This window comes from Pituophis catenifer, unplaced genomic scaffold, assembly GCF_029215685.1.
Source record: "Pituophis catenifer annectens isolate HBS135680 unplaced genomic scaffold, rPitCat1.0.hap2 SCAF_1, whole genome shotgun sequence".
NCBI lineage: Eukaryota > Metazoa > Chordata > Lepidosauria > Squamata > Colubridae > Pituophis > Pituophis catenifer.
The window spans coordinates 93,645,198-93,658,254 of NW_027256881.1; the positions used below are offsets into that span (position 1 = coordinate 93,645,198).

The 13,057-nt window shown below is 44.4% G+C and overlaps 1 protein-coding gene across 1 annotated transcript in view; it reads right to left on the minus strand.

Annotated features, from left to right (window-relative positions):
- Nucleotides 1–13,057, minus strand: part of RNF217 (ring finger protein 217) — a 51,718-nt gene that overhangs the window by 25,093 nt on the left and 13,568 nt on the right. The window contains exon 2 of the mRNA XM_070952823.1: nt 171–404. Coding sequence (XP_070808924.1) covers nt 171–404 — 234 coding nt within the window. The remainder of the gene's footprint in view (nt 1–170; nt 405–13,057) is intronic.

Here is a 13,057-nt window from a genome sequence, read left to right on the forward strand (position 1 = left end):
TAATGGCTGACTAATACTGGGTATGAAGCTATATATTTGTAGTCTAAAAACACATCTTACATGAGATTCCAGTAAGAGAAGAAAGCCCATTTAAATGCCCACCATATCCTGGCCTAATTTTGCTGCTCACACTCTGCCATTTAATCCATAACTCGTGTGAGCATGCTCACTTTGTACTTGTTCTCCATTTTGGTAGGGGTCGGAATATGACCTTTCCTCTTGAAGGTTGTAAAGTGCTTGCATTGAGGGCATGGCTTGGTGCTTGAGCTGATACGGCCAAGTTCCAGGAAGTATTTATATTTGATGATGTCATCATGTGGCAAGTTGAAGAGGATGGTGGTTTCATCCAGATGTTCACTGCACTCTGTAATCGGACATGGGATATCTGCTTGTCCCACTTGCACCTGCATATAAATAGAAGAACATGTTGATAAGATAATATGTCACAAAAGTAACCTCATAGAACTATTCAATTCATCTTTTAAGTGAATAGCTAGACCTGGTCCTCACTTAATGCCTGCCCTGTTTAGTCACAGTTTAAAGTTCTGATGGGGCTGAAAAAGTAATTTTATGACTAGCCCTCACACTTATGACCATCATAGCATTCCCACAGTCATGAAATAAGAGGTTTGGGTGCTTCACGACCATCAGGCCTTTATGACCTTCACCATATCCTGCAGTTACATGATCACCATTTGTGTGCTTCAAAGACAGCTTCCAACAAGCAAAGTGTCAATGGAGAAGCTAGCAAAAAAGTTGAAAGTTGGGTGCACAAGATATCTTGCTTAATGATAGCATTGCTTAATGATGAAGTTGCCAGTCCCAATTGTGGTTATTAAATGAGGACTACCTGGTATAAGGCAATGGGGTTTAATTTACTATCAATTTTATTGTGTGTAAATACTACAAGTTATATTCACAAAATGAAAGGAAAAAAAACAGAATCTATTAACACCATTATGGAATATTCTAATATAAGAATTAGAAGCTGTGGTCTCATAGAGTCCAAAAGTTGCTTGGGTCAATAAAACAACCAATGCTCAGAGACTGTGAGGAGGCTTAATTCATTAACATTTAAGGACAACCTCTGCCACCAAGTTTGTGTAGACATTTTATTTTTTTAAAAAAAAATCTGCCTACAAAACAAATTCAAAATGAAGAATAAAGGTTTTTAATCTCACACGTTTGCACAATTTAAATAAAAAAACCCTCAAAAATTATCAGTTACCCAGGCAAATTAATCTCTACAGTGAAAGCTAGATCTATCAAGTACATCTACATCCAGTGAAACAATGTTAACAAAACTAGAAAAATATGTAACAGCCAAGAAAAGCTAACATACCACAACAATCATGATACAGCAGGGGTGTCAAACTTGATTTCATTGAGGGCCGCATCAGGGTTGTGTTTGACCTTGGGGGGGAAGGATGGGCATGGCCAGGGTGGGCATGGCCAGCTTGAAGTCACTAGTGTCAGGGGGGAACTGGATGTGGCCTGAGAGGGGATCCTCCTGAAGTCCTCTGCCAGCAAAAATGGACCCTCGGGAGGGCTGCATGTGGCCCTCCCGAGCTCCGTTTTCAGTGGCAGAGGCACCGTGGGCAGTCCTTCGCTATTTCCAGGACAGCCCTTGGGCCAGATCTAAGCACCCACAAGTCAGATCTGGCCCCCGGGCCTTGACTTTGACACCCCTGTGACACAGGCTCAACTATACATCCGGGGCCTCAGGCTTGATAAAAAAAACCTTTCTTCAAGATTACAAAAAGGCCAACAAAGTCAGGGCAAGTCTAATCTCTGGGGCAATGCTGTTCCAAATGGCAGGCACCATAACATAAACAGATCTCTTCCTGGGTCCCTGTGATGGGATGTGGGAATGACTTTGTGTGGTGGGGATGAAGAGAGAGCTCCTAGTGCATGATGGGCAAAGAAAGAAACTCAGAAAGGATCTTAATTTATCAGTTTGTAAAAAGAGGGTAAGCGATTTGTACTTTCAGACTTAGACGATTTTGATAATGTAGCCTTAAAATAAAATAGAATTAGCTCATCATGTTTCCTGTCCTGTCTACTTAGGAAGGCTGACAGTCCCAGTAGATGACAGCACCTAATGGGTGGGACCTGGAGCATGCCTCTCTTAGTGGATGTAAAAAAAAAATGAGGTTGATTCAATTGAGGAGTCTCACAAGCCTTAAAATGCTTATTTTAGGATTTATTTTGAATATTTATACTTCAAATACCATATGTTGTTTTGACCCAACTAAAACAAATGGGAACGGGTAAATGAAAAAAGTAGCAAAACAGTATATCAAATCAATCTCTAAGAAGAAAAAATTGGTTTCAATTAATTCCATGTTTGTATTCCTCCTTTGTCTGTCACACATACTTTCAGCTAAGGCAGGCAATAGAAATAATCATAAAAAGAATAAATTTAAAATAATTTGGAAAAAAACCTAGCGTTTTTGAGAAAAATATTCTCAAATATTAAGTATATTCATGTTAAATAATCTGTACATATTTTACCTTATTCAATTGGTATTTTTTGAGATATTCTAAATAAATGAAATATTTTTTTAATTTAAATGAATAATGAAGCATTGATATTGTAATACAAATATTTATATTTCAATTACCATATTATCAGCATTTCATTTTGATCTGATAAAAATAAATGGCAAAAGAAGTTCAATAAAAGTAAAATCTTACTTAAACCTATCAATTATAGACAATATTCCTTTATTTTGAGCCTGAGTCAGGCCAGGAGTAGCAGAAATTAGCAGCATTACAAAGAAAAAAGCTAAGATTGTGCAAGTGTCTTACCTCTTATCAATCTTAACTTCAAAATCTAGTTATGGAACTTTTAAAATCATTACTTGTAAGTTTAAAAAAACATGCATTGTGAGTTCAGTATGAAACAAAGATACAAAGACTGCTGCACTGCTATAAAATTAGATTGATTGTATCCAACTATTTAGCTGTAAATTAATGTGGCTTAGTGATTAGGTTTGCAGCATTATATAGCAATAGCACTTACTTATACAGGTAGTCCTTGACTTTCAACAGTTCATTTAATGATCATTCAAAGTTACAACGCCACTGAAAAAAAGTGACAGGACTATTTTTCAAACGTACCACCTTGGTAGCATCCCTACGATCATGTGATCAAAATTCAGATACTTGGCTCATACTGGTTCATGCTTATGAATGTTACAATGTCCCTAGGTCATGTGATCATCATTTGCAACCTTTTGACAAGCAAAATCAATGGGAAAGACAGATTCACTTAACAACTATCTTACTAACTTATCAACTGCAATGATTCACTTAACAACTGTGGGAAGAGGGACTTCCGGGTTGGCTCCGCAGCACCATTGACGGTCTTTTTAGACCGCCGCCCCCGTGATTCCGTTGAGCCGTTCTGACAGCGTTAATCAGCTGTCAAACGGCTTGAAAATCTCCCCTTCGGGAAAAGAAGGGGAGGAGAGCAGGTGGGTGAGGGTAGAGCTCCCTGAAAACCCCTGGATTAATTCCAGGGGTTAGGAGGGTGAGAGCTCCCCGTTCAGCCCACTGAAGCTCTGGATCCGGGGGGACTCTGTTTTTTTTTACAGAGCTAGGTGTTGCGTCCAATTTCTGCTGTCAAACAGAAGATTAAATGATTTCAAAAAAGCAGGCGGAACAGAAGCAGGAGGACAAGCTTTTTGCAAGTATAACACTTAACTCCGAGGATACAATGTTTCTAATTGGATTTTCTGAGCTGGAAGTTAAGATGGCGTTTCTTTGTTGCGATTTTAAAAGGGAAAGTTAGAAAAAGTTTTTGCTAACAGACTCGTGCTCAGAGACTGGCTTTAAGTTGCTGGAATAGATTTTGAAGAGCTGTTTGGGAAAAGATTGTTTATAAAGAAATTGCTGAATGCTGCTCAAAAGGATGGCTCTGACTTTATGATTTTATGGTTGTGGGAAGAAAGAAAATTTCTTTAAAATAAAATGGCTTCTAAGAAAGGAGATCTTGAAAGTGCTGGATGCTATTTGGAGGTGTCAGAAACGAAACAGTTGTCTGATTTACAGAGTTGTAAGGATTTTGATGCAGAACTTACAGAATTTATAAAAGAAGCCATGAATAATCATACTGCAGCTATAAGTAACCAAATAGCAATTCTTAAAGTGATAACAACAGAAATGACTGAGGAAATCAAAACAACTACGGAGCATGATGACAACTCAGGAGATATTGCAGCAGAGAGGGTGGAAGAATTTTCTCAAGAATTTTCGAGCTTACTCTCTGCTCTTTTCAGAAAAATTGATAGAATCCTTCAAAATTATGACTTGGTTTGGAAAAAAGTAGTAAATGACCAGACTTTCGAAGTTTCAGAAGATGAAGGAGACTTGTCAGTGGCATCTATACATTTAATAGAAAAGAAACAATTGAACTTTTCTTCACAAACTCTTGACAAACTTTGGTTTTACAGACGAAGGAAAGGACGTTGTCTCACCTGAACGTCCATTTTCGATGTGCTGCGACTCCAATCCATGGACGGGTAGCTTCTCCTTAGTTGCTGGGCAGAACTGAGTGCTGATCTCCTTCCTGTAAAGTGGTCACGCCCACGCTGTCCAATCAGCTCCAGTCTTTCCTCACGAAGGCGCCAGAACTCAAACTGGAAAAAACTCAAACTGGAATAACAACACAACTGTCACAAGTCCAAACTTAGCAGAAGCCCAAGGGTGGGTATGGATTGGAGTCGCAGCACATCGAAAATGGACGTTCAGGTGAGACAACGTCCTTTTTCCACTGTGCTGCTCCTCCAATCCATGGACGGGATGTACCCAAGTTCACTGCTCAGGGAGGGGGCTGTCTGCTCTCAGAGACCTGGGCTGTGGCCACCTGTTGTAAAACCCTGCGACCAAAGGAAGCTTCAGCTGAAGCATACGAATCAATTTTATAATGTCGAATAAACGACGAAGCGGAGGACCATGAAGCCGCACGGCAAATCTCCAGAACTGAAGCCTGTGTAGACCAAGCCGCCGTAGCGGCTGCACTCCTGGTAGAATGAGCAGAAATATGTGAAGGACGAGGCCGGCCTTGGATGTCGTAGGCCGTCGCTATGCAGATTTTGATCCAGCGCGCAACTGTAGCTGTCGATACCTTCTTCCCCATTGATGAAGGATGAAAGGAAACGAACAATGCCTCGGTTTGTCTGAAAGATTCTGTACGCCTGATATAGCGACGAAGTGCGCGACGCACATCCAGAGTGTGCCATAGAGTCTCTGACGGATGGCGAGGGTTCGGACAAAAATCAGGTATTATCACCTCCTGGGTCCTGTGAAACAATGAATTAATCTTCGGTACAAACGTTGGGTCTAACCTCAGGACGACTCTGTCACTGTGAAAGATACAGAGCTCTTTGCGTATGGATAGAGCGGTGAGTTCTGACACCCGCCGGGCGGATGTAATTGCCAATAGAAAGGCGAGTTTGATGGTAAGAAATTTTAGAGATGTAGATGCTAAAGGCTCAAACGGTGTTGAAGTTAGAGCTTTAAGAACCAATGGTAGATCCCATGACGGGAACCTATGTACCACTGGTGGTGAGATGTTGGTGGCACCATGTAAAAAGGCCCGAATTCTGGGATTCGATGAGAGAGTGTGGTGGCGCTCCCAGGTGATAACAGTGGATAAAGCTGCCACCTGGCGTCTCAATGTCGCTGGGGCGAGGCCTTTGGAGAGGCCGTCATGTAAAAAGTCCAAGATATCTGGGATATCCGGAGAGGTCGGATCCACGTGGTGTGATAGGCACCAAAAGGTAAAGGCACGCCACGAAGCCTCGTAAATTCGTGTCGTGGAGGGACGCCTGGCAGATTGAATCACAGAGATGACCCCAACAGACAGTCTGTCCTTCTGTAACTGGAGCCGCTCAAACGCCAGGCGGTTAATCGGAGCCATTGCGGGTCTGGGTGGACAACGACCCCTTGAGTTAGCAAGTCTGTCCGGGCCGGTAACGTCCAGGGTGGAACGATGGAGAGCTCCAGCAGATCTGCATACCATGGTCTCCGAGGCCATAGTGGGGCTATCAGCAACAGCTCTGCACCCTCCCGGATCAGTTTCCGAAGTAAGCGAGGGATTAAAGGAATCGGGGGGAAGGCATAAAGAAGTCCGGTGGGCCACGGGCAACGTAGTGCATCGCTGCCCTCTGATCTTGCGCTTGGATAGCGGGAGTAGAAGCGGGGTAGCTGGGCGTTCTGAACAGTGGCAAACAAGTCCACCTGAGGTTGCCCGAATTTGTGTGTCAGCTGATCGAAGACGGCATGGTTCAGGCTCCACTCCGCAGGGTCGATGTGCTCCCTGCTGAGCCAGTCTGCCATCACATTGGACTGTCCCGAAATGTGGTCTGCCACCAGAGACGCTGTGTGGAGTTCCGCCCAGGCTAACAGTCTCTCGGACTCCATCATCAAGGCTTTGGAGCGGGTGCCCCCCTCCCGATTTATGTGTGCCTTGGTGGTGATGTTGTCCGTTCGGACCAGCACATGTTGGCCCTCGAGGATGTGATGGAAGTGGCGTAACGCGAGACGAACAGCCCTCAATTCCAGCCAATTGATGCTGTTCGCCCGCTCCGCCGGAGACCACTGACCTTGTACCACCGCGTCCTGTAGATGAGCCCCCAAACCGTGTAGACTTGCGTCGGATGTCAGGACCAGTCGGTTGGGTTCGAGAAACAGACACCCCTTCTGAATCGCGGAAGTCCTCCACCACCGAAGCGATAGATGAACCTGAGGAGGCAAGGCAATTGGATATCTGGAAGTGCCGCGGCCCTGCTTCTGGAAGGGAAGCAGCAGCCACTGTAGGGGACGGGCATGCCTGCGAGCCCACGGCACGATGGATATACAGGACACCATCTTCCCTAGCAGTTGAGATAGTAGTAGAAGTGGCACTTTCCTCTGACCTTGCACTTGGCTCACCATTGCCCTGAGGTCCTGAATGCGAGCCGGGGACAAGAATACCTGGCCCAGTTGCGAATCTATCACCGCTCCCAGATGATGTAAACGGGTTGTTGGGCAGAAGTGGCTCTTTTGACGGTTGATGGAAAAACCGTGGGCCTGGAAAATCTGTAAAACCAACTCCATGTCCCTCATAGCCTGAGCATGCGACGTCGACATGACGATAATATCGTCCAGATAACACATTAATCGGATTGTGTGCGCCCTGACAGCCGCTGCCACTACCTCCACCAGTTTGGTAAAAGTCCTGGGTGCCGATGACAACCCGAAGGGCATCGCACAATATTGATAGTGGTTGTTGTTGTAGGCGAACCTCAGGTAACGACGGTGGAGAGGATGCACTGGGACATGTAAGTAGGCTTCGCGCAGGTCCACAGATTGTAGAAGGTCGTTGGGTCTGACCGCCGCCAGAATCGACCGAAGGGAATGCATCTTGAACCTGCGATACCGAACGTATCGGTTGAGACTCTTCAGGTTCAAGATGGCCCTGTGACCGCCCGATGACTTGGGCACCAGAAACAAGGTAGCATAAAATCCGGTGCATTCCTGTCCCTGGGGCACTGGTTCTATCGCCTTGATGAAAAGAAGATGCGTTATTTCTGCATCCATGAGTTGTCTTTTCAAGGAACACAGAGGAACAGGACAGCTGCGAAATCTGTTGGGCGGTGTGGAGTGGAATTCGATGTGAAGGCCCTGTTGAATCGTATGACGGATCCAAGCGTCTGTTGTCGATAGGTCCCACTGGAGGTGGAAGTGCTGGAGTCGACCCCCAATAGGACCTGACTCGGGGGCGTCACTTGCCCCTGCGAGCTGGACGGAAACTGGAGCCTCGGAAGGGGCGTTTCGACTGGGACTGGCCCCGTGAGCGGTCCCGAAAAGATTGTCTGTCCATGGTCCTGTCCGAAGACTGGGAATATGAACGAGGCCAGTAGGGTCCGCCTGACCCTGAGTAGGTCCGAAAGGGCGGCCGCTGAGAATAAGGTGTGTATCTCCTCTCAGATCGACGAAAGGAGGATGGGAGGACTTTGCGCTTGTCCTTGTCCTCTATTAAAATCGGTTCCAGAGCGGCACCAAAGAGAGATGGAGCTGAATATGGAGCGGACGCTAACTTCCACTTGGCTCTGGCATCCGCCCTCCAATTACGGAGCCAAAACAAACGACGATTTGTTACAGATGCTGCCATAGATCTGGAAGCAAACTTGGCTGCCGTGAGAGATGCGTCGGCCGAATATTCAGTTGCGGCCACTAACTTATTAATGTCCTGATGTAGCCGTGTGTCATCAGGTGGTAATCTCTCCTGCAATTGTCTGAGCCAGATTAGAGCGGCGCGATTGAAAAATGAAGTCGCTGTGGCCGCCTTTATTGCCCAAGCTGCCGCCTGGTGCGCTTTCCGAAACCCAAGTTCCATCTTTCGGTCCTCAGCTTTTAGGCCATCTGCCACGTCTGATGTCAGTAAAGAAGACGTAGATAAACTAGCCACAGGAGGGTCAACAGAAGGTATGGCCAGTGCATTCTCCAGTTCTTTAGCTGAGGCGTAGAGACGTTTGTCAATGCCACTTGGTGAAGACAAAGAGCCTGGCTGACCAAAGGCCGCATTGATGACATTTGAGAACAACGGAGGACAAGGAATTACGTCTTGTTCCGGTTTCGAGACCTGAAAAAGAGCATCGTGTGGTGCTTGAGAATTACTGTCCGATTGAACGTCCGAAACGCCAAACTTTGTGGTAAGTTTGGCTTTGTGTAGGAGTGATTTAAAAACAGACGGACGGAAAAGGCTAGTAAAAACAGGTCTGTCCGGTGGGAGGCCTTCGTCCTCCGAAAATTCTACGTCCTCAGGGCAAATCTCGCCGGATTCGAATTCATCCGACGATACTTCGTCAGTCTGGCGAGTGGCAGGTTGCGCTGGTCTAGGTTCAGCTCGAACTGGTACCGGTGGATCAATGGAAGGAGGAGCAGAACCCACCGCACCTTGCTGAATCCCCGCCGCCAGAATCTTAGCTAACGCATCTGACAAGGCAGCCTGAAAATTAACAGAATTATCTGGGAAATCAGGCCGAAGGCCAGCAGCAGTTGGTGTAAAAGTCGCTTCGGGTAAACGCCTCTGAGCAGAACATTCCGGAACAGATTGGCCTGACACATCTGGTAGTGACATAGAAACGCCTCTAGACTGGCGAAGATTAGAAGAGGCTTGCAAAACCTGTCCGCCCGAAGATGATCCCAATTGAAAGGCTCTGGACGGGCCTGCTCCATCATCCGCCACCGAGGACTGACCAGGAATTGAAGACTGCTGACGGGCCTTCTCAAATTGTTTTTCTAAAACCTGGTGTCTACGTTGCTCTGCTTTATTAGACCTTGGTTGAGCATGATGCCGCCCCCCTTTGGTCTTTTTCGCCCGAGCTGGTTGTTGAATGCGCGGGGGAGAACAGTCCAGCTCAGAGTCCGAAGATAGTGGGATATCCGCCATCTTTGACTGGAAAGCAGAGAAGCGAAAAGTACACGTTGACAGGTGACTTATTGTTCAGCGGCTTTCAGATGGGGAATGCGCCCTTTAAGATAAAATTTAACAGGCTCAGAAGACGCTGAGCTCAAATGCCAGCCAATAGGATGATCCACTTTAAATCTGCCCCCTTAGAATGTGGGTCAAAGGCTCAGAAATCGCTGAGCTCAAGCCCTTCAACAATAGCCAGTCCGACAAAACAATCCTGGGGCCTTTGGTATGGAGCCACAAAATGGCCGCCTGCTTCTAAAATGGCGGCCGTCACTTCAAACACGGCTCTGGCGGGAAAGACAATAAGGGCAAAGGCACTGCGAGCGCCTCACAGCCTCCTCCTCCTATATTGGCGGCCGTCAATTCAAACGCGGCTTCGGCGGGAGGTTAAAATGCCCACGGCGCTCCAGGCGCTTCCCAGCTGTTCTTAATTTCGCCGGCCAAAGAAACGGAGCCGCTAACGATCCCGACGCTGCGGCGATGTCAGTCCTACCGTCTCGATGGCTCTGGTGACGGCGATCTACAGCCTTGCACGGATCCGCCCAGCCGGGTCAGATCCGGAGGGTTACTGGCTGAATCTAGCCGGTAGGGACTGCGGCTTGGATCCCCAAGCTTGCACGCGTCCACGCTGCTTCAGGCTGTCCAATCAGTTTCCAAGCGACGGCCAGCCACGATTATACACGGATCCGCCCGGCCGGGTCGGATCCGGAAGGCCGCTAGCCTATGCAGGCAGCAGAGACTGCGACTTGGAGCCCCAAGCTCGCGCGTGTCTCAGCAGCCCCGAAATTCACTTTAAAGAACCAAGTATTGAAACACAAAGGGAAGGAGACAAAAATAATAAACAAGGAAAATATTAGAATTTATACTATAGAGCACTCAGAATTGCTAGTTCTCACAGCAACTGAGTGAGAAAGACTGGAGCTGATTGGACAGCGTGGGCGTGACCACTTTACAGGAAGGAGATCAGCACTCAGTTCTGCCCAGCAACTAAGGAGAAGCTACCCGTCCATGGATTGGAGGAGCAGCACAGTGGAAAATGAACTGATTTATATAAGCATGAAGAGGCGATTTGGGGGCTCTAAATCAGAGGAAACTTTTTTAAAAAGGGGACAATTTTTGCAGTTATATCAACCTCAAATTAAAATGAAAAACCTCCTCAAAATAGAAGTAGGAGGGATGCAGAAAGATTGGAAAAAATATAAAAAGAAAGCAAGAATGGAAGATTAACCTTTTCTTTTGGCTTTGTAGTTGTTCTACTCATGGTTAAAAATGATTATGTTGTAGGTATTATAACTACTGAGGGGGGAAAAAGTATAAAGTTAAATATTGATTTTTAAATATGATGTACTAATGGTTGATTAATCCTTTTTGGTTTTTTAGTTTATGTATTAATGGTTAATTATGTTGTTGATTATCTTTTAAATTTTAAAAATTGGAGGGAGGAATAATGAAGGGGGGAAATTTAGAAACTTAAAAAATGTAGAAATTTAATTAGTGAATATCTAAGGTTTATTTTTTGTTATGAGATTTCAAAATAAGAAACCAAGAATGGAAGATTAATTTTTTTTTTTTTGGCTTTGCAGTTGTTCTATTCATGGTTTAAATTGATTATGTTTTAGGTGTTATAACTACTGAGGGGGAAAAAGTATAAAGTTGAATATTGATTTTTAAATATGATGTATTAATGGTTGATTAATCTTTTTTGGTTTTCTAGTTAATGTACTAATGGTTAATTATAAAAATGTAGAAATTTAATTAGTGAATATCTAAGGTTTATTTTTTGTTATGAGATTTCAAAATATCTGAACTTTGAGAAAAATAGGAGGGGGAAAAATGTTTTTAGGTTTGAATATTTAAGATTTGTTAATGGTTTTAAAATTCTTAGAGTTATTGGATTACATGTTACTTTGTGTTTATATAAAGGGAGGTTGATGAAATTGTAAAAGGGGAGTTAAGGGGTCTTGGGAGTTATTAAATCTTGCAGTTAGCTAGTTTATTTTAGCGAATGTTTGGTGAAATCTATGCCCTGTTTTTGTTCTGGGAAGTCGGGGGTGGGGGGTGGTAAGGAGGGGTTGAAGATTGAGTTTACCAAATTGATTTTTTTTTCTTTTTTTCTGATGATAGTATGAATGATTGTTTATATTGTATACTTGTTTGATCAGAAAATAAAAACTTTTTTATTAAAAAAAAAAAAACAACTGTGGGAAGAAATAAAATGGGGCAAAACTCACTTAACAAATGTTTCACCTAACAACAGAAATTTTGGGCTCAATTGTGATTGTAAGTCAAGGACTACCTGTTTACCTCTTCACAGTGCTTTACAGCCCTCTCTAAGTGGTTTACAGAGTCAGCATGTTGCCCCCAAAAATTTGGATCATTTTACCATCCTAAGAATGGAAGGCTTGAGCCTCTCAGAATCGAACTCCTGGAGTGAGAATTGAGTTAGCCTGCAGTACTGCATTCTAACCACTGCGCCACCACGGCTCAATATAAAGGATATGCATCGCACTAGCAAGAACTTGTTTTAAATTGGTCTAGTTTCCTCCTAATTTAAAATTGTTGATTTAAATCAGCATGGGGCCAAAGCTTTAGGTGTAGCACCCAGAGACTTCAAATGTCCACTATCAATATAACTTGACAACAGCACAACATAATTATGTAAAGCAATTATGTTGATAATTTTATAAGTCTGCGCAATAATTAGGGTTGGTTCAAAAGACAATTCACATGCATGCAAATACAGCAACTGTCTGCATATCATTAAAGCAGATATGCTGATTTTCCAGGTTTGCACAGCTGCTAGAGGGAGGCTTCTGCTACAGTTTATCAGCTGTACATTCTGGTAAACAGTTGCTGCTTTAACGATGCCCAAACATGGCTGCATTTGCATTCCTGAGTGTTTCAAAGCACCATTTTCAAAGTGAAACTCAAACACTTCACAGCCTTAATATTTCACTTTATATATTGTATAAGGAGCGTGATGACTTAGCATTTAATGACACCGAGCTTGTAGCTAAAAAGCTGACAGCCAGGGTTCGAGACCCGAATGCGACACAACGGGGTGAGCTCCCATTATTTGCCTCAGTTCCTGCCTATCTAGCAGTTCAAAAGCATGCAAACGAGAATAGATTAATAGGTACCACTTTGGTGGGAAGTTAACAGCATTCTGTGTGCTTATAGTTATGCTGGTCATATGACCACAGAATGGTCTTCAGACAATGCTGGCTCCCTTGGATAAGAAATGGAGATGAGCACACACACCACCAATCAGACATGACTGGACAGGGGAAACTTTTACTTTTAGCTTTTATACTGTATATTTTATCCTAGCACCACTCTCTAGTTTGTAGAGCAGGGCTTTCAAACTCCCGGCCAGCGGGCTGGATGCGTCACGTGCTGGCCACGCCCACACCCAGTTTAGCGAAGGGGAAAAAAGTCCCTATATGTCACGTGATGCCACCGTGACATGAGTTTGACACCCCTGTTGTAGAGTGTAACCCAGCATGGCAATCAAAGGCCAAGAAAGGACTTCAAACTTGAGAAGTTGCACATCATTGATTTAATTCTGGACATTTTGAAATTATCTCACTA